Source organism: Chanos chanos, chromosome 10 (assembly GCF_902362185.1).
Source record: "Chanos chanos chromosome 10, fChaCha1.1, whole genome shotgun sequence".
Lineage (NCBI taxonomy): Eukaryota > Metazoa > Chordata > Actinopteri > Gonorynchiformes > Chanidae > Chanos > Chanos chanos.
Window position 1 is genome coordinate 9,821,685 of NC_044504.1, and position 19,868 is coordinate 9,841,552.

The 19,868-nt window shown below is 38.5% G+C and overlaps 1 protein-coding gene across 1 annotated transcript in view; it reads right to left on the minus strand.

The window, feature by feature from the left end:
• The window catches only part of thsd7ba (thrombospondin, type I, domain containing 7Ba), an 82,228-nt gene that overhangs the window by 53,996 nt on the left and 8,364 nt on the right, over window positions 1-19,868 (minus strand). Inside the window, exon 3 of the mRNA XM_030786688.1 lies at window positions 967-1,831. Within this exon, the coding sequence (XP_030642548.1) occupies window positions 967-1,831 (865 nt within the window). The remainder of the gene's footprint in view (window positions 1-966; window positions 1,832-19,868) is intronic.

The following is a 19,868-nucleotide window of genomic DNA, read 5'->3' on the forward strand; positions in this document are numbered from 1 at the left end:
TCACACTTTCTGCTGGTTTTATGCCTAGGCCAAGCCACTTAAATGTCACCAAACAAACCTGGTTTAAAGTTGAGTAAATTACACTCAGTCAGGCATCCATTATGTTACATAAAGTCATTTTCTTCGAGGAGGATTGAATTTGATTTTAAAAGAAGATTTTCCAATGAAAATGCAATTAAGTCTAGGAACAGACTTAATTGTCCAGGAAATCGGCCCATTAAAAGAGATGTATTATGTCATAACCCATGCCTTGATGTTGTGACATTGCCATCATTATGAATGAGCAAATCAGACTTTAACAGAAGTAGAAATTCACATGACCTAGATCACACCCAGAAGAAAATACATAAATCAAGGTCCACACTGAAGTACTACAGCAAATTACCGCATAATAATCAATGTTATGTGAGGAGGACGTCTGTAAAGAGAGGTTCAAAGCCATCCTGGCATCTAAGACTCATTATCCTTCATTTGCAAGAAATCCATATGCTTAGTGAAGGAATTGCATCACATCTAACTCTGTACGTTACAGCTAAGCCATACGACAGAAGGCTACCAGACTAATGATTGACTGTGCCAAAAAAAGCCCTCATGTATCAGATTCGAAGATTGCGGTTATACAACAAACACAGTTGGCTCGTTTCAGGGGAGGTTTGTGTCCCATACCAGCGTAATACATGTCTCACCGCTCACCTTGTTCCATACATCAGCCGAGAAGGAGATTAATGCGGACTAACCGATTTAGCTGTGCCTACTTCACAGGTTGCGTCAAAATCCTGCTTCATTGCAATTCCCTTTCACAGAAGCAGCGACACCTTGCTTTCAACAGCCTAATCTGGGATTTAGACCTTAAAAGGGTTTCTATTCACAGCGTGGTTATCTTTCAAGTATGCATCTCTTGTACACAGATTATATTAAATTGAATAGACACGCTTGACAGGATGGTCTATGCCTTGAACGGCTTACCTCAGCATAGCGTTTTTGCCATCGCTGCGCATGCAGCGGACCTGCCGCGTTTGGTAGCCAATCTCCACATCCCAGGCCTTAGGATAGTGATGGTGATGATGATGATGATGATGATGATGATGGTGCTGGTGATGATGCAGGCTGCTCTGGACGTGACGTTTAACTGTATTTCTCTCAGTGTTGCCTGTGCCCGTGAAGTCAAGCGTGGTCCTCCCACCAAGCCACAATCCTTTTTGCTGTGGTTGCCTACACTCGCTCCACGGCCCCACTTTGAGGCTGTACTGGTGCTCATTCTCGCCGACTGGACAGGGCACTGGGTTGACACACGTTCTGGTCTGCGTTAGGTTTGGGCAGTTGGCCCCACCATACATGGGCGTGGCCAGCACGTGGCGAGTCCGGTGTTGCAGGCCCACGCCGCATGTCTTACTACAGCCAGACCAGGAGGAGAAGTCAGAGACTATGCAGTCATGGGGACAGGGGATGAGACAGGCCTGCTCCAGTACAGGCTTCTGGGAGAAAAACTCACAGATGCGCTCCGTAACCACGGTGCGGTTGGACGTCCGGACGCACTGCACCTTGCGCTTTTGGATGCCGTGCTGGGCAGTGATGCACTCGGCTGTCCGCACTTTGAGCTCATTGGAGAGGAAGGGAACCAGCATGCAGGCCCCCCACTCAGACACCTCCCATTCAAACAGGTCCTGGTGCCACTCACAGACCTTAAAGCAGTGCCGCTGGGTCTCAGGCTTCTCCATGTGTCGGCAGTTGGAGTAGTGAGTGCTCCAGCCATCCACGTGGATGCACCACACTGTTCTGGTCTGAACACCACCAGAACCACATTCCTCTCCTATACACCTTCCCCACTGCCCTGGAGAAAAGAGTTGGAGCACAAAAACAACAGTTAACACGCAACTACACACTTCAGGCCAGACTTTACTTCAGAAAACACTGATTGTTTAGGGATTTAAACTGCTTGCTTTTAAAGCTCAATTAGTTTCAGTGTGATTCTTCTTTGCTAAGTATTCATACCCTGCAGTTTCATAAATTGTGTGACAAGAAAACAGTGGGGAACACCTGGGTTCATTACAGTGAAAAGAATACAATAAAAAAAAAAAAAAGAAGTGAATCGATGTGAATGATGAGCTAGACATGTAAAATAAGCATAAAATATTTCCAAGTGAAATAAGCACCAAATATTTGTCTGTGATCAAATGTTTCATTATCTTGATGTCCTATATTGTCTCCATACCACATTTTAATCACAGCGATTTGGATGTTTGATTGATTGATTATTGGCGCGAAACAGCAACCTCTCTTTAAAAACAAAATTTGAGGCGAAAAAAAAAAAAATTAAACTGGCAGAATCCCTCTCTGTGTGATTAAGTTAAATATTCTTTTATATCCTATGCACACCTGCTTAATACATCATCTAAAACTGCAGATATGTAACCCTACAACTGGGGTTCAGGGTTTGAATCCACCATTGCCAGCTGTTTGTGGGAGTCTGTGAGTCAGTCAGGGCAGATGACTCACTCGGGGTCCCTCTTTCCTTAGTAGTGGTCTCTCACAGTCATGTTTTTGTAGGTAGAGGCATGAAAGTAGTGCTCTCCTCCAAGCGTGTTGTGTTGCTTTGTGATCTTATCCATCAAATAATGTGGAAACATGAATCATTTGCTTCATACATGAGATCACTGCTATGTTGGGGGTGGACTTATGAGATCATGGGTAATTAGGCATTCCAAATTAGGGAAAAAAGTAGGAAAACAAAATAAAACAGATCCATTCATTGAACACCGTGGAGATGATCAATGCCAGAGTCTTGACCACACTGGCTTAAAACCAACATTTTCAGATCAATGACGCAAACTGCTGAATTGTTTGACAGTTCACTGGAGCATGTCATTAACTTTATTTCACAGGACTGCTAAACCCTCTCTCTTTTACCATATGACTGTGTTTGTCTATTTTATTCATTACTCATTCAGCGCACCATTATTGCTTTTAATAAGTGATGGCTAATGCTGTACAAATAATCTTGAGCATTATGTGTTTAAGATCTACATTCAGTCTTTTCTGTTACATGCATTGCAGTGCTGCACACAGTTTTCTTTTGTTGATTTGAATAATTCAAGTAAACCCACATATTTCACTTTCAGTCACTTTGTTACCACAATGCCACCTGTCAAGACTGCACACTGAGGAGAATCAAAGCTAGTAAGCTAGCCACTCACCATGAAGAACCTATTCAGGTTTAATCGAGGTATTCAGGCAAGTAGTTATGCTTGAGTACTGCTTTTTAAAAAGTAGGTTAAACTAATGGCGATGGAAATGTAGTTCTCTCACGTAATCACATAGGATGGCAGGTTATACAGAAACTCATCACAGTGTGCCTCCAGATGCTTAAACGAGGTGCAACATGTGGAGTTCTGCGGTAATACTGAGGACAAAGATGAGACCGGTCAAGAGTGAAGAGTGGAGCTGCTCCCTATGATCAATACAGGCACTTCTTATCCACTTTCTATGACAGCCACTGAAGGGTTTATCTCTCTATCTTGCTCTCTCTCTCTCTCTCTCTCTCTCATACACACACACAAACACACACACACGCAAACAAACAGACACACATATATATATGACTGAGTCAATACACACACACACACACACACACACACATATACACACACACACACACACACATACATACTGTATATACATATACACGCACACTCAAAAACATGTAGAAGCACTTCATCCTAGTACTCAGTCCACACTAGTAGATTGTTGTCTAGTGACCAAAGTCCTTATTTAGGATTCTCCCCACCCAACTCTATTTTCCTCTACCCATTAGCGGCTGTTTCAGCAGACTGACTGGGCTCAGAAAGAGGCGCAGCCCAGCTGCGTAATATGTGTGATTTATGGTTGTATGTCTCAGAGTGATTACACTGACAGGAGACCAGCAAACACACAAAGCATTCTTCTCCAGTACCCCCACACCTCTAGACCTGAATGATCACCCTATCCAGCTAGCAGACCTAGACTGATCCATTTCAGCAGCCCCATTTCCACCAACATCACCCTTTGGAGCTACCTGCTCTATACACTCTCTGTCTTTTATAAAAAATCCTAAACACTGTTAGAAGGTACTCTAAATCACTGGTGATGGAATGACCTCGTTGCCACGTATGAGATGTCTTCATACCAGAATGTATTGTTTATTTACAATGTTTTTCCTGGAAAACATACTGTGCTTATCGTTCAAAGCCTGTAAAATTACTTATGCATACATATTTTTTGTTTTCTTCCTTATGTACTGTGGTGTTTGCAAAAAAAACCAAACAAACAAACAACCAAAAAAAAAAAAAAACGAATCATAGCAATACTTAATCTGACTGTAAATAAACTTGCATGCATGCATACAGCTGCATTAATCAAACACACCTCCATACTGAGTGGTGCCTGGTTTAATTCGTTCTGTATCGCATATCCTTAATTACCAAACTCATATATGCAACACCTCAAGTGATTGCCATCATCAAGCCAATCCATCATTTCATACCTCCTGTATCAGTTCATTTCAGCCAGGTGTCTGCTCTGGCCCTTCAAAGATATTGATGGGTGATGTTTAATTACTAAGTAATTAACTGAGTTCAGTCATCTGAGGAAAAGCCTGAAGAAAGCATTTACCTGCTAAACATCTAAAGCTGAAAGACGCATTGCAAACTTACGGAGAGGACTCTGACACCACACATGTTGAACGTGACAATTATTCATTAAAACAGATCGTTTTTTTTGAGCACGTTTTCCTGAAATGCTCCTTTTTTCCCATCTGTTTCTTTACGAGTATATTGTAATCACCTGTTGCTCCATGAGCACTAATTACAGTTTGACACTAATTAATTTACTGTGGCAAATATTAATCCATATGATCAAACGTGCAACATACCCAGGGACTCTTGAAGCCACAGTCTTTGATTGGAAGACACAAGCTTACTGTCATGTCATAGATATGCTGTTCTGGATTCAGCATCATAGAATGGAACATTTTACCTCTTACCAAGGTTGGGAACATGGCATTCATATAGTGAGGCACAAGAGGACACATTCACATGCGGATATCTCACTTGGAAATACTCTTCAACAATGCGTTTCCTAGGTTAATGCAAGAGAAATATGTTTTCTCTGTGTTCAACAGTTAAAATTTGCTTATCTCTACATGGGTACCCTATGGCTCTATGGGTACCCTAATTTTACTTTTAATGTTTTCTCAATTACACATACTCAACCAGATAAAAAAGACATAGAGGTGATGTTATATGAGTATGCTGAATGTTAATAACAACCTTTTCTTGCAGGTAATCAAGTGACAGGCAGCTTCTCCCACAAAAGAGCAAGTGAGTTTAGCAGCTAATATTGACAGGCCTCACCCACTGGCCCTATGGGCAATGAAAGTATTAATGTGGTTCCTAGCGTCTTGCTTGAGTGACGAAGAACTGTAGCTTCATTATTTTTGGGTAAGTTCAGGGAAAAAAAAGCTGAATTCAGCCTTCAAACTTCAAACTTGTAGTTCAAAAGCTCAGTTTCAGTGAATATGTAAATTTTATTTTCTTCGCACATCTCGACAAAACCATGAATGGTGTGCTGTGAATTGGCAATTTACTTGCATGCAAGATAAACAAGCACGGTCCCCCCGCTTTAGAATACAGAGAAAATCTCTCTGTGATGACTGACAGACTCATTCCAGCTCAAATATCTCCCAGGTGTAATTGCATTTCCTCTGTAGTGTAAAAGACTCTTGACATAAAAATGCTAAGAGGTGACCGCTAATTGGATCAGGCGACACTCACCATTCTCTCTGATCGTCGAAATGTTAGCTGCCCTCTATAAGGAAAAAAAGGTGCGTTCAGACTGAACGCATTCAGAGCTAATGGTTAGGTCCTGACAGACTACCAAAACTAGAAACAGTGGGCCAAGACATGAAAAAAGAGATTCAGTCAGGTCAAGCATCTCTAAAACATGGCTTACAAAAGCAGCGATTACCAATAGTGGTTCACTTTCAAAGAGCTTTTGAACTTCTCCAACAGAACAAAAGACATTTGCAGTTGGGACAAGTAGCTTACATTCAGCAGTAAACCTTAAGTGCAAAATAATTAACCCCAAGCTTTTTTTTTTAACATAACAAACATAATTACTGTAAACACAGTCTAAGAACGACCTGGCAAACTACTACTTGGCACATGAAGGGTTCCAGAAAAAGTGCCCATAAAGTCAGCCAGGTCACTTATGTCAAGAGCCATTTCATTTCTCATACCATTTCATTTCTGGTCCATTTGAATGCTCATTGGTAGTTACTATCTCAGTGAATAATTCCCTTTAAGAGTTGGGATGTCGCCATGACAACACTTTCACAACCTTATCTTTCAGGTAACATCTGTCTATTTCTCACTGAACAGATGAAGTGGTAAGGGTTTTTTTTTCCAAGTGAAACATAAAAGTGAGTTTTAAAAGAACAATTACTGAAAACATAACCAATAGTGGTCAGATATCATTCAATACTGAACACTGCAATACAGCATAATTGATTTTGGTCCTATAATTTAACACAACAAATAATTTCACTCATGAGAACAAATAATTCAACAAAACAAAGCATTCTAACTGCTTCACAACAGGACGATGAAGTTGAAATTGTAACAGTAAGCGTTATGTTTGACAGCATTGTCAGAATTTTCACTCACAAACAATGGCATCCAAGAATCTGCCCTTTTGGCAGAACAAAGCCATCAATGGCTGTGGAGGTAGCTGATATCTTCAGACCTATTAGAAAGCCAACAGAGACAGCAATACAGGTCCTCTCCTAGTGACTTATTGGGGAGAACCGAAGATGAATGGAGTGACACACAGCTCTGATGCATCAGATAGAACCCACTCTTTTATCCACCACTAAATAAGATATGTGGTACCTGACTAACACAGGTGAGTCCACAGACACCCAATGTACTGACCCCATAAAAAAAAAAATAAAAAAAAAAAAGAATGCGTCCTTGAGGTTTTAGTTTGGACAGAGAGAAGATAAGAAACTGAAAACAAAAGACAGCCGGTTCATCATTTAAGACAATTCATTATTTGACTTCAGTTAGATCAGGTAGATCAGACAGATCAGGTACACTACAGAGAAGTCGTGTACAGATGAATCCACTGACACCTCACTACATGCTACTCTCCCAGAGAGTTTACGCACTTTTACAATGTTGTAGCCTGTTCAGATAAATCATAAATAAATAAAGATAGATAGATAGATAGATAGATAGATAGATAGATAGATCGATAGATAGATAGATAGATAGATAGATAGATAGATAGATAGATAGATAGATAGATAGATAGATAGACAGACAGATAGATAGATAGATAGATAGATAAATAGATAGATAGATAGATAGATAGATAGATAGATAGATAGATAGATAGATAGATAGAACAGATGATGTTGTTGCAAAACCAATGGATGTGACAGTCTGATATGTCAGAGAGACAACAAAGGAAAATGACTCAGACCACAGTCACAAGTGGGGAGAGGAAGGTCTTCATTTAAAATCAGTAGATTATATTATATCATTAGTACACTGTATATATACAGTGTACTAATGTGATGGACTCCCTCTCCATACGTGCTGTCAGTGCCAAATGCCCACATGCTCTTTTATCACTTTCATTTGCTTTAAATGACTTATAGTATTGTTGTTGTTGTTTTTGGTTATACCTGAACAATATGTTTGATTTTTATGTTTATAGTTAATGAGGGCAGGTAGGGTTTTTTTTTCTTCTTCTGAGCACCTTTTAAGTTAGATCAGCACAGGTCAGCAGCTGTGTGGAAAACTCACCTTACCTTTGTGTCTATGGGAGTGAGGTAAGATCTTTCTTCTCAATTCTGTTCTCATTTGTTACTTTGTTACTTTTTATTGTTTTGTTTTGTTTTTGACATTTTGTTTATTAAATATCATCAGCAATACTACAGATCATATTGCTCTAAACAAACAGCATTTTGCACCTTTTGCTCACACTACAGCTGCTTTGCCTTTTTTTGTTTTTGCCATTAATCTCCTGTAAACTAGAGCTGAAAGCACATAACCAAGTGCATGTGCAGTGGAGATGAGCCAGTTGAGGGCAGAGTCTCAGATAACCTCTCTCTCTCTAAAGACCCCTCCTGATCTTTGTACTTTCAGTTTGAACCCTCAGCTCAGTTGCTAGTTTATCTGTCTCTGACTCTGAGATCGCCAGTTTTAATCTACCTCAGGGCAAATCTGCCATGTATTTATGTATACAATCATTCTGCAATGTACTGAAATTCTGTTTATTATAACTTTACTTTATTGTTGTATAACTATTTTTTAGTTGTCTGTTGTCTAACGTACAGCAGTCATCTTTTAACAATTATATAATGTATCCCTTAAAAAAAAATCTAGATTTGTTTTATTGTGTCCTACTTATGCTGTGCGAGAAATATACACATACAAAAAAATAAAATAAAAATACAAGTTTCTAAATACAGCCCTGTTTTCAAGGCCAGTCAGATATGCATAAAAGGCGAGTTTGTAATGGGAGTAGCTGAGGTGGCAGATCAGAGATGTATGTGAAATGGAAAGCACTTGATAACTGATGATCTTCAAAAATGAGAAAAGTGACAGTAATTCATACCTGTCAGTAGGACTAGCACCAATTACGATAGCACCCTTATGTCATCAGAATGACTGAGGCAAAAGAAAATGTTATTTATTCCCCCTCTCTTCCTCTTGCAGGGCCAAATTAAAAGGAGAACAAAAAGACACACAGTGACACACTCGCTGCAATACATTATCTCAGTGTGCTCTAATGGATGCTTGTGTCGCTCATACATTCAGGGACTATTTAGACAAATATAAGAACTTGCTGAGTTTTTTTTTTTTTTTTTTTTTTTTTTACATCTGTCCCCCCTTGAAGTCTGCTGGCCATTTGGGTGCCCTAAGCATAATTGCTCTATGGTACCCCCCCACCCCCACCCCCCCACCCCCCAAAAAAGCCCCACAAATATTTGGAAGTGCAATCTTATTTAAATCGAAGAAATATATTTTCATTATCAGTGTTACAAATAAGAAAAACAGACTTATAAAATAACACTATATATGACACTATAGAACTAACTAACAGGCAAAAGAAAGAGAGAATGAAAGAAAAAGATACACACACACACACACACACACACAAATATGTGGAAGTGCAATCTTCTTCAATAAAATAAACTGAAGAATTATATTTTCATTATCGATGTTACCACTATTGTTAAAATAAGTAAATAAATATAAATGATTACAAGTAAGAAAACCAGAACTGTACAATTGGTCACACAACAGAAGACAAGACACAAATTCGAGGGCTTGAGAAATGAGTCTCTCAGTTTCTATTGGCTGTCAGGTTTGGAATAAAACCTGATGCCATAGCTAACCTGTGTCACTGGCTAATTACAAAACCATATGAACCCAAATAAACACGGATAGTCGAAATATCTCTCTGGTTATTACCCCATCAAAATAAACAAAAAGATATTTACATTGTGTGTCTGTTGTCAGGTTTGGAATGAAAATCACCTCACGTGCTATAGCAAATGTGTGTCAGAGACAAACCATAAAACTGTCTGCACATAAAACTAAATGGATAATACAAATAGTTCTCAGATTGCTACTCCATTAAATTTCATAAAATGATACTTGCGTTGTGTGTTAATGAATAGAGTACAAACGTAGACTTCATCGTTGTTATTCCTAGTTTTGTCAATACGAGCCAGAAACATGTAAGTCATGTAACTTTCTGTGTGCGCTGGCTGTATTGGTGGACTTCCCATCTATGCATTTTTCATGTAACTAATGTAGTTTGTTTGTTTTCACTTGCACATTAATGTTTTGGTGCTCCCTCCGGCACTTGGTGCCCCACGCACAGCACGTGATGCACGTGTGCGCAGCGACGACCCTGCTCCTACCATTCTGAAATGATTTCATCAAAATGAACTTAGCTTCTTCCGGATAGACAAACTGTACCTCATACGTCTGGCCCTGCGCTCACCTCACTAATATTAAAACAGATCTTTTCACATTTAAATAAAATTTTCACATTTAAATGAGAGCAAGACGAATAATTTGGCAGTCAAGCCCATGATTTGCATAACAACTCTCATTAGGATTCCTCAGAAAAATAGGGTCAATTTAGACATAGACAGAGAACCCGTCTGGAATCTAGACTATCCAAGATTCAAAGCTTAGCACACTTCTCTAACATTTGAGTCCTTCCGCTACACAGTCAGGTATCATCTAAACTCTCTCTGAAACTCATTTAAAACATCTTGCAAGTTTAAGACTTCACTCAAACACTGATGATTTGTCATAGAGCAATGTAATTAACTAACATAATTAAGAACATCTGTCCAAAAATGTAGTTAATTCATAGTTAGTGCATAATGACTGCAACAGCATGTCTACCTAAATGGCATATTTGAATCTAAAAACTGTCCATTTGATATTTTTAAATATGGATGATATTAGACTTTATAATGTCTACAACACACAATTTCAAGGCAGTACTCAAATCAAAATGCACAAGCATATCAGTTCGTGAGGTTTATGCAACCTCCGACGATGCCCTGCACATATCTGTAACTGCAGCTTTAGACAACTGAATAATTAACCTGTGAGCCAAAAAAGTGGAATATCTTGTCTAGTTTCATGAGTTGGCCTATTCTGTTTCAAAATGTTGTGAGGGCCCGCATACTCTGGATACACCATTGTTTCTCTATGAGGTCATATGTTCCACAACCTGAAGAAGCCATATCCATTTTATTGGACGTCGGGAAACTAGACTTGTGTGCAATGCTATTTTTCTTTGTCAGTTATTGTCTTTCTTTTGTTCTGATGATTCCAAAATGTGCTTTGTGGGGTATGAGAGAAATTATAATTGGTAGATATTACCATGGCTGAATAAGAACCCAGGAGTTTTGATTTGGTCTTGATGGGTGCCCTTGTGTAGAAGCATGACAAAAAAACCCCACAGTATTTTGAGTTAAAAAAAAAAAAAATGCTTTTTACGCAAATCAAAAAAATAACACATTTAAAAGCTGACATGTAAAATGTAAAAGAATTGAAATGTTGTTTCTGAGCTCACTGGACATCAGTGAAAGACAATACGGTACGTAGCAGTGTTCTTACACACAGTTAATAGTACTTTGCACAGAAACAGTGCTCTGAGCCTTAGAGGAAGTACAGAGCCAACAACACTCTTTCTGCTGTTTCACCTATCTCCTGAGGGAACCTGGATTCAGTCAGTGTGAATGTGAGCTCATGCAGACATAACATTCACATGTGCTGCTGGGATAATTGGACGCTAATGGTGGGGTTTGAGAAGAGTAGTCCCCCAGGACTGGGCAGAGGGGAGATATCCTGCACAGTGGGAGCACTGTGGACACTGTTCACTGTGCATGATTCAATGTATTAATAAGTAGCCTCCTGTATGTGGGCTTCCATGCTTCCATGATCACCTCATTTAAAAAGCACTGTCTATTTAGATAAACATGCAATAAGTGAAGCCTCAATGTCATTTCCATATTTAGGCATAAACCATCTCAAAATGAAAACACATATGTATAAGATGTACTTTACAATTATAATTTTTAGTTTACAATTCTAATTATTTATTCTAATTGTCTAACTATATCATTCGTTCTGACCCAAGATGAAGTATCATTCATAAACTTGTTTTTTTATAGCCTACATCGCCTAAGTGTCTGAGAAACTGACATTTCATAATCGAAGGGAACCCTGTTACTTTTTGGTTCTCACAAAAAGAGCAGAAGCATCGTTTCTGCAGTCCACTTTGCCTTTTTGTTTGTTTGTTTGTTTGTTTGTTTGTTTAGATGTACCCAGTTTAGTGAGCCAAAGCTTGTCAGGTTTGGGCCAAAGGCCAGACTACTTCACACATTAATGCTCTGAGATTAACAATCAGCAGCTGAGACAGCTGGGACTGAGGACACTTCAGACACATTCAATCAAGCTAATGAAGGAAACTGGCAGTGACAAGAAGACCTCTGCCGTAAAGATGTAGAGTATGTATCACTTAGAGTGGTTTGGAATGTCTAAAGAGAGAGGCTAGAGTATATTGTGTCTAGGTAGGACAACCCAAAAGCCATTAGGGTTTAAACAGAAACATGACCAATCAAGTAACACACAGAACACAGGATAATTCATGCTTAAATCGCTAATTAAATAATAGTTCTCCATCAATATTTTGCCCCCTGTCTCTTGCCTAAATATGAACCATTTTCCATGCACCACAGGTTAAAGTCAGACGTTCTATCTTTGCTCAAACCATTATTAACTTAAATATTCATTGTGTACACAACCATGAGGATCACGAAAAGACAAACCAATTCCCTTTGATCATCACATGCCTTAGAAAAACTCCTCAAAGCCAAAAAAAAAAAAGAAAGAAAGAAAAAAAAAAAACACAGACAGCACAGCACTTTCCTCAAGGAACCTGTTTTTAGATACATGAGGGTACACACACTTTCCTTATGCTCCATCCCCCATCTCATTGAGATGCAACCTGGGGAGCTGCTCATTTAGTAATCCACTGCCTATCACATGAGATCTGCATTCCCAGCAGAGTGCCACATGAAGGCTCTGATAATTCTCCCTGTTTGTGCAACAACATATGGATTTTTTGATGGGTTAGGACAAATACTGCTGGAAAATTTAAGAAAGATTTTTTGTGTGTGTGTGTGTGTGTGTGTGTGTGTGTGTGTGCTTTCTATTCTCAGGACTTTCAAGACGAAAAGCTGGTCTGGAAATATCCTCAGAGGTTTCCTAATGATCTGTGTGTGGTGTAGGCCATGTTGTTTCATATTTATAGCTTAAAAGACATTGCCTGGAAGTCTGAATTTTTTTCAATATTCTGACATTTACGGAATTCAGATCTACTGAGTCTGAAACAGTGTACCGACTCATCTCCACGGAGATGTCTGGCGTCTCGGAGGCTGCTTCTGTGTCCAAATCTATAGGAAGGTTTGATGTTGTTGGCAGTCTGGAATTTAATATTTGCGACATTACCCTAGGCGAATCGGTCAAACTGACTGGTCATGCTCCGCAAGCCTGATAGTGTTCCTCACATAATCAACATACCTCATTGGTCTTTTTATGAGAAGAACACCAACAGGAAAAAGAGAATGAAAAGCTACAAAATAAAAATTAACTTGTGGAAAGAGGAGATCTCAAGGCTATTCTTACTTTGATGCTTCAACATAAGCACGGCAGTGTTAAGACCACTCAGGTCAGAGACGATTACCACAGTTTTAATCTTCATCTTTAAAACACCAGAGGCATCTTTTATCTGACCCATGGCGCCAGATGTTCCACATTTACCAGGTACCGAATATGTGAATTTTTATTTTGGAGACATACTGTGGAAAAACAGAACAGCGCATTACCATATTTCCAAGTTGAGGATGCCAGTGTGACATGAGGAGGCTGACATCTACAACAGCAGAGATGGATCCCTGGTGAGGAGCCTGGAGTGACCCCCAGGCCAAGTAATACCATGTTAATTACCACATAGACAGCAAGGTAAGGGAAGACAAAAAAAAGAGGTGTGTCGAGAAGAGCGGATGAAACCTAATCACAAGGGAGCCAATTTGACTATATATGTGTCTCCCTTGGCTGAGAGGATAATTTTTGATGACAGGGAGAAACATGGCTGCCAGAGAATTTGCTGTGCTGTAAATTACTCCCTGATAGAAAGTGATGCATTTTGACTATGTTTATGAGCCTTCTCTTTTTTCTCACTCATATTTTTTTTTTCCTGACAGTTTACCCTTTTCTTAGTGACTGCTAATTTAATTTTTTGCGAGACAAGTAAGAGCAGGGAGAACTAAATGAGTTGATAACTGAGATATTTATGCCACTTCATAAGTCTGAAATCCCTTTTGATCAACATCATCATTAGTGTCATAAATAGTATCATTGTTGCAAAAGAATGTGAATGATGCGCTATTGTTTCACAGGAGACGGTGCGTACTCTCTGCATATAGATGAAAAACGTCTTTTTTTCTCAGTAAGTCCAGAGGCGTGTTGGTTTGAAACACCTCGATTTTCTGTCACATGCAATGTGGTGTCTTTCTGTTATTAACACCGCTGCTTAATGGTCTGAGCAGCAGGAACACAGTGTGTGATCGTAAATATCTGACTGTCAAATGGCACTATATTTAGGCTATATCATTGTATACTGGTCTGGTCTCCATAACAAAAATCTCTAAACCTTCTTTTGTTTGAGAGTGTGGGAATGTTTTAAGTAGAATCTTTTGTAGTTCCTGGGACTGAAACTGTTTAAATCCTTTAAAGTTCAGGCCTGAACTTTAGTTTAACGGTGCTTAACAGAATTTTCAAATCTTTAAAGAAAGAGAACACTATTCCCATCTAATCCTTTTTTTTTTTTTTGCCACTATAATGGATTCATTGCAAACTGGTGTTGAACCGCTGACATCCCAGCAGATGTCTGAGCAGCTGAGCTTAAGGCTCATACTCATATCTCAGTTATCAGCATGTCTCCAATGGGAGATTTAACTATAGTATCACCATGGACAGACAAACCTCCATTACATTCACCTCCCCAAACCCCATTCTCAGCCTTGGGGTACCACTTTACAATTAGACTACCCTTATAAAGGGTTTGTGAATGGTTTATAATTAGTTTATGAATTAGGCTGTGAATATTTTATAAATCATTAATAAGCTGTAATAAAATGTCAGATAAAAAGTGCAACAGTCACCTGTTGCTTGCCAAATAGTGATCCCACATTTATCTGTACTGTTAAGCCTCCGATCTCATTGGTTACTTAGCTTACTTTGTCTTCTCCATCAGCCAGCATTTTTACCTGTCAGCCCCATCAGATATTTGTTAATAAGTTACTAGCATTTAACCACCATCAGCATATCTCAATAGTCGAAAAGTTTCATTTGGCATATCAAATTATTGCATATCGAATTTTCATATCAAATTACCAGATTCATACACTAGAGCTTTGGCAATATTGTTTACCTTGACATTTTCCTCATTATTATCACAGTTTTTGATATGACATATGCTATCATATTTAAGTGGTATATTGTGATACGTGTTGGGGAGTAAATGGATGGAACTCCCCAGCATGCCTTGGGGCGATGGACTGTTGTTTAACCCCAGTTTGCTATTGTTCAGTTTATGTTTCCCATTGTGGCTAGTAAAAGTATATGTGCATTGTTCATCATGTGGTCTTTGTGTTGTGTTGTTAATTCTTGTGATAGTTTAATGTTATCTGTGTACCGTAAATGTCATTGTCTGTGTGAATGATGTAGTTCCCTTCTACCGTGTCAGCATGTTAAGTATGGTTTGTGCTGTTGCAAAATAAAAGGCAGTGTCATCACTCTAGAGAAAACCCAGCAATTCATAAATAAATGATGATGTGTTTTACATTTTATAATAAGGCTCCCTTTTGGCAGTTATAAGTGTTAGTAACTCATTAGTAAATGGTGATGTGTTTTACACTTTATAATAAGGCTCCCTTTTTCCAGTTATAAATGTTAGTGATTCATCAATAGATGTCGATGCATTTTACACTTTACAATAAGACTTCCTTTTGGCAGTTATAAGTGTAAGTAACTCATTAGTAAATGGCGATGTGTTTTACACTTTAGAATAAGGCTGCCTTTCTACAGTTATAAATGTTAGTAACTAATAAATAAATGGTCATAAAAATGAGATGAAGCTGACAGTTTAACATGCTCACTGATAAAGCGACAAGATAAAGTAAGCTCAGCAACTAGCAAGATCTGAGATATAACAGAATAGATAGATGAAAAATGCAGCAGTAACTTGATCTTGCCAAATAGTGAGCCTGCATCGAGGTATGAAAACTGTGTTATAACCTGTTTATAATTGTTTATTAAAGATATAAAGTGTTTACAACCTAATTAATAACCTAATTGTAAGCCATTTATGAATCCTTTATAAGGGTAGTCTTATTGTAACGTGGTACCTCTATTATTGATGATTTTATACCAGTTGTTCCAACCCATACTTACCAGCAATTAAGTCATGGGGTTGGGCATTGCATTGAGATTTTGAAATGTAAAAACCATTAAATTGCAATTAATACGACATCATGAGTATAAAATATACCCTAAAGTTCTTTTGAGAACTTATGTGAGCTCTCTTTTTATCAAAAGTACCCCTTCAATCACAAAATATTCACAAAACATCAGTGGTTCCAAAATGAAGCCTAATTTCAAATAAGATCCCTCAAAGGTTTATTCTGTGGAGAGTATTCAGTTACAGAAGAAACGAAAGACACAAAAATATCAAAATGTAATAATTTAGTGATATATCACAGGTGGTGTATAAACTGTTTTGGCTCATCCCTTTGATATTAATTTAATTCTCAAAATTGACTGAGAATCCAAATTTGTCCATGTAAAACAGCACAAACACATCAAGTAAGACAACTGTCCTCTTGTCCTACTGTGTTAGTGTAACATACCTGAAAATTGATTTGGAAAACACTTTGAGAATTGCAACACTTTGCCTATAATTGACATGAAAAACCTTACACAACCCGCAAATAAATTTTGAGGTGGGGAATATCAATGAAATTCTACTTCTGTCTGAGAATATTCCCCTCGGAACAGAAACTGCTTGGAAATTCCTTACCACTACATCTCAGGAGACCAGGCGTCAGCTTTTATGACAACCTCAATCAGTTCCCATCTGGGAAAGATACAACAGACTAAGGTACGCAAAGAAATCTCGATTGCATGATCAATGCTAAAAAAGCTTTGAAGGCTCACCTTCTCATTCTTTCAAGGTTGCTTTGATAAGCAGTACATACAAATGACCATTACTGCAATGAGGCCCATGCTTCAAAATGACTGGAGGCAGCAGGATGGAAAAAAGGTGAATTCTCTGTGTTGATGTTCCTATGTCTCTTTCACCTCTCCTTTTCATTACGCACAGTCTCAAACCACAAAGTTAGGCAATGGAGCAAGTTTATATTGGGAACAGTATCTTCAGATCAATAGCTGGCTTTGAATTTTTCACCTCCAGTTTGAATAAACCAAGTTTCCAGAGACCCCACCTTGAGGGAGAAGAGAAAAACGTAGATTCTGTATCTTAAAGTGAATGAAAATAGGTCATTTTGAGAGTTGTCAGAACCTCCTGGGTTTTAATTTTAGGACAGCCACAGGTCCTCAGGCAGCTCAGAAATAATAGAAAAAGAATGATTAGAATCATGTGTCATACTGGGGACAAAAATGTACTATGAACACGTTTAAACAACACTAAAGAGATGAAAAGCCCCTTAGAGTTCTTCTCTTTCTTGTTTGCTGGCAGTATGTCTTTACTGGAGATATGATACTGGAACAAAAGCTCAAGATGAACCCTCAGTCCTTAATGAAACCCTTATTGATTTTTCATTCCAAGGAATCATTGCCTCTGAGCTGATTCTCTGGACTTCAAGTTCTCACATTTAATTTGGATGTTTTCTGCCGGGAGACTTTATCACTCAGACCTCAAGAGGCTCCTTTGTGGACCTATTAATTTAATACAGACAAACAGAGAATTTGCTTTGGAAAATGCACTGCAGAGGCCATCCAGGCACTTACAAACTGTGATCGCATATGAGAATTACAAAGGGAATATTTTCTGGATGAATGTGTTAAAAAATACCCTCAAATGAAAGGATGGTGGTAATTGTGTTTTTTGGAAATCGTCTCTTAATACTGACCACACAGCAGCTACCTCATGCTGGGCAGTGAATTGTAGAGTAAAACAACCAGACTAGTCCACAAGAAAGGCTCTCACAATCACATTAACAGCTAAAAAAATGAAAGAAAGAAATAAACACACAATATAAGCAAAAGGTTTTTTGGTAAATAAAAAACAAGGGGCTTATTTTAACCAGGTTTGTTTCATTCCCTGGGCCAATAACAGATGTCTATCACCTAGTTAGAAAATGAATGAGTGGTTCTTTCACCACTGAAAGGCATTTTGGGAGGGATTTACAATGTTCAATTAAATCTCAAGATCTACAACATATGTAGGAATTAATTCTCAAGACTAGAGAAATGAATGTAATACATATTCTTTCCATCATAGGTTGTATTTACAGGCTCCTCACAACTTAAGTGAGATTTATGGTTGATCAGTTCCAGCAATAAACCATATCAATAAATGTCTTCTTTTCAGAAAATAAAATGCTTTGATGTACTGTGTGCAGTTCCAATTTGCTCCAGCTCATATATGACTCAAGGGTGAAGCCACACATATCTCTAATGCTTAGAAACAGGACTGTGAAAAGATATCCTGAACTAATTTCATTCCTGTTGAGGCCCAGTGTTTGGGAGTAGCATGAAAGGGAAAGATGAGAGGTTTTTATTTATTTATTTATTTATTTATTTTGGTAACGATGACAAATTCAGAAAATCTTAAAGTCCATGAACAGACTTGACCTGATATAAAAGAACACTGAACCCATCCACATGTGTTTCATTTCAGATATCTACAGGAATGAAATGGAATCCAACTGAAATGCTGTGTTTCTACAGATAACAACTCCCACCAACAGAAAACTAATGGGACTTTGATATACAGTTCGCACTATGGTAATTTGGGATGGTACAAACAGTCTCCAAAACATGCCTCCCACTCCAAAAACCAGTTGCTTCCCTAAGCAGCCAGAGTCAAAGGCTTGGTTGATAGTTCAGTTCATGGCTTTGCATACTGAATGTAACATACAATTTCCTGTCTCTCTGCTATTTCCAGCAAAAGCAAGAAGCTGTAACATGCAACAAAATGCAGAAGAAGACACACACACACACACACACACACACACACACACTACAGCTAAGTTACAACATCTATCCATTCAAAAAGACTGGCTGAAAAAGGTCTTCACATTAACCCCCTTTCTACTTTACTGTTACAAAAAGTGCAAAGTTGCTTTTGAAAGTACTATTAATTGTCAATACAACCAAACTAGTCCTCAGAGATAACGTCCAAAAGGCCGATATGGCATTCATACATTTTGGGCTCACAGGTGAGTGCTTAATCTAATCATAAACAAAGAGCTAAAGAAACACACAACTCAGGATGGATCAGTCAGGGGCTAATGATCTAATGGCGATGATAAACTGAACCAAGAGCTGACTTCTTTTCCTTTAATTAAAATGGACAGATATGCTTGAAAGAGTGCATTTCAAGAGTAAGATCAATAAAGAGGTGTTTTGCTCTCGCAAGAATTTATGCATTGGTAAGAAATTCTGGAAAAAATGTGGGCTGTGTGATTGATCTTGTGGTTTTAAAGTGTTTACTTCAGGCTATGTATGCATGTGTATAGTATTGAGTGGCCCGACTCACTCAGCACTGGCCATATTCATTGACTGTAGATTAGTAAAAGCTGTTACCAACAAAATTCGGTTCATTTATCACATAGCACCCGAATTAGCACTGGATGCAAAGTAGAGTATGCAACATCTTGAAAATTATAAGTTGAAAAGAGCACATGTTGAATGTTCATTAAGATTGGACCATCTGGACTTTTTAGTCTGGCTAAGAGAGAATGGGGGAAACATTATTGAAGTAATTAATTGTGTGGTTCCAGCGGGATTCGGTTTTAGATACTGAAACAGTAGTAATATTAATGGTCTTTATTTTTGGGCTTCCCAGGTGTAAATTGAGTGAGAGGTAAGGCCTGTTAGGTTAGCTAAAAAAGACGTCTGTTAGACACCTGTTTTGACAAATGCTCTTGCACTGAATGAGGAGACGACCCAACATATGCGCTGCAAAATTTCAAAACCCGGTGA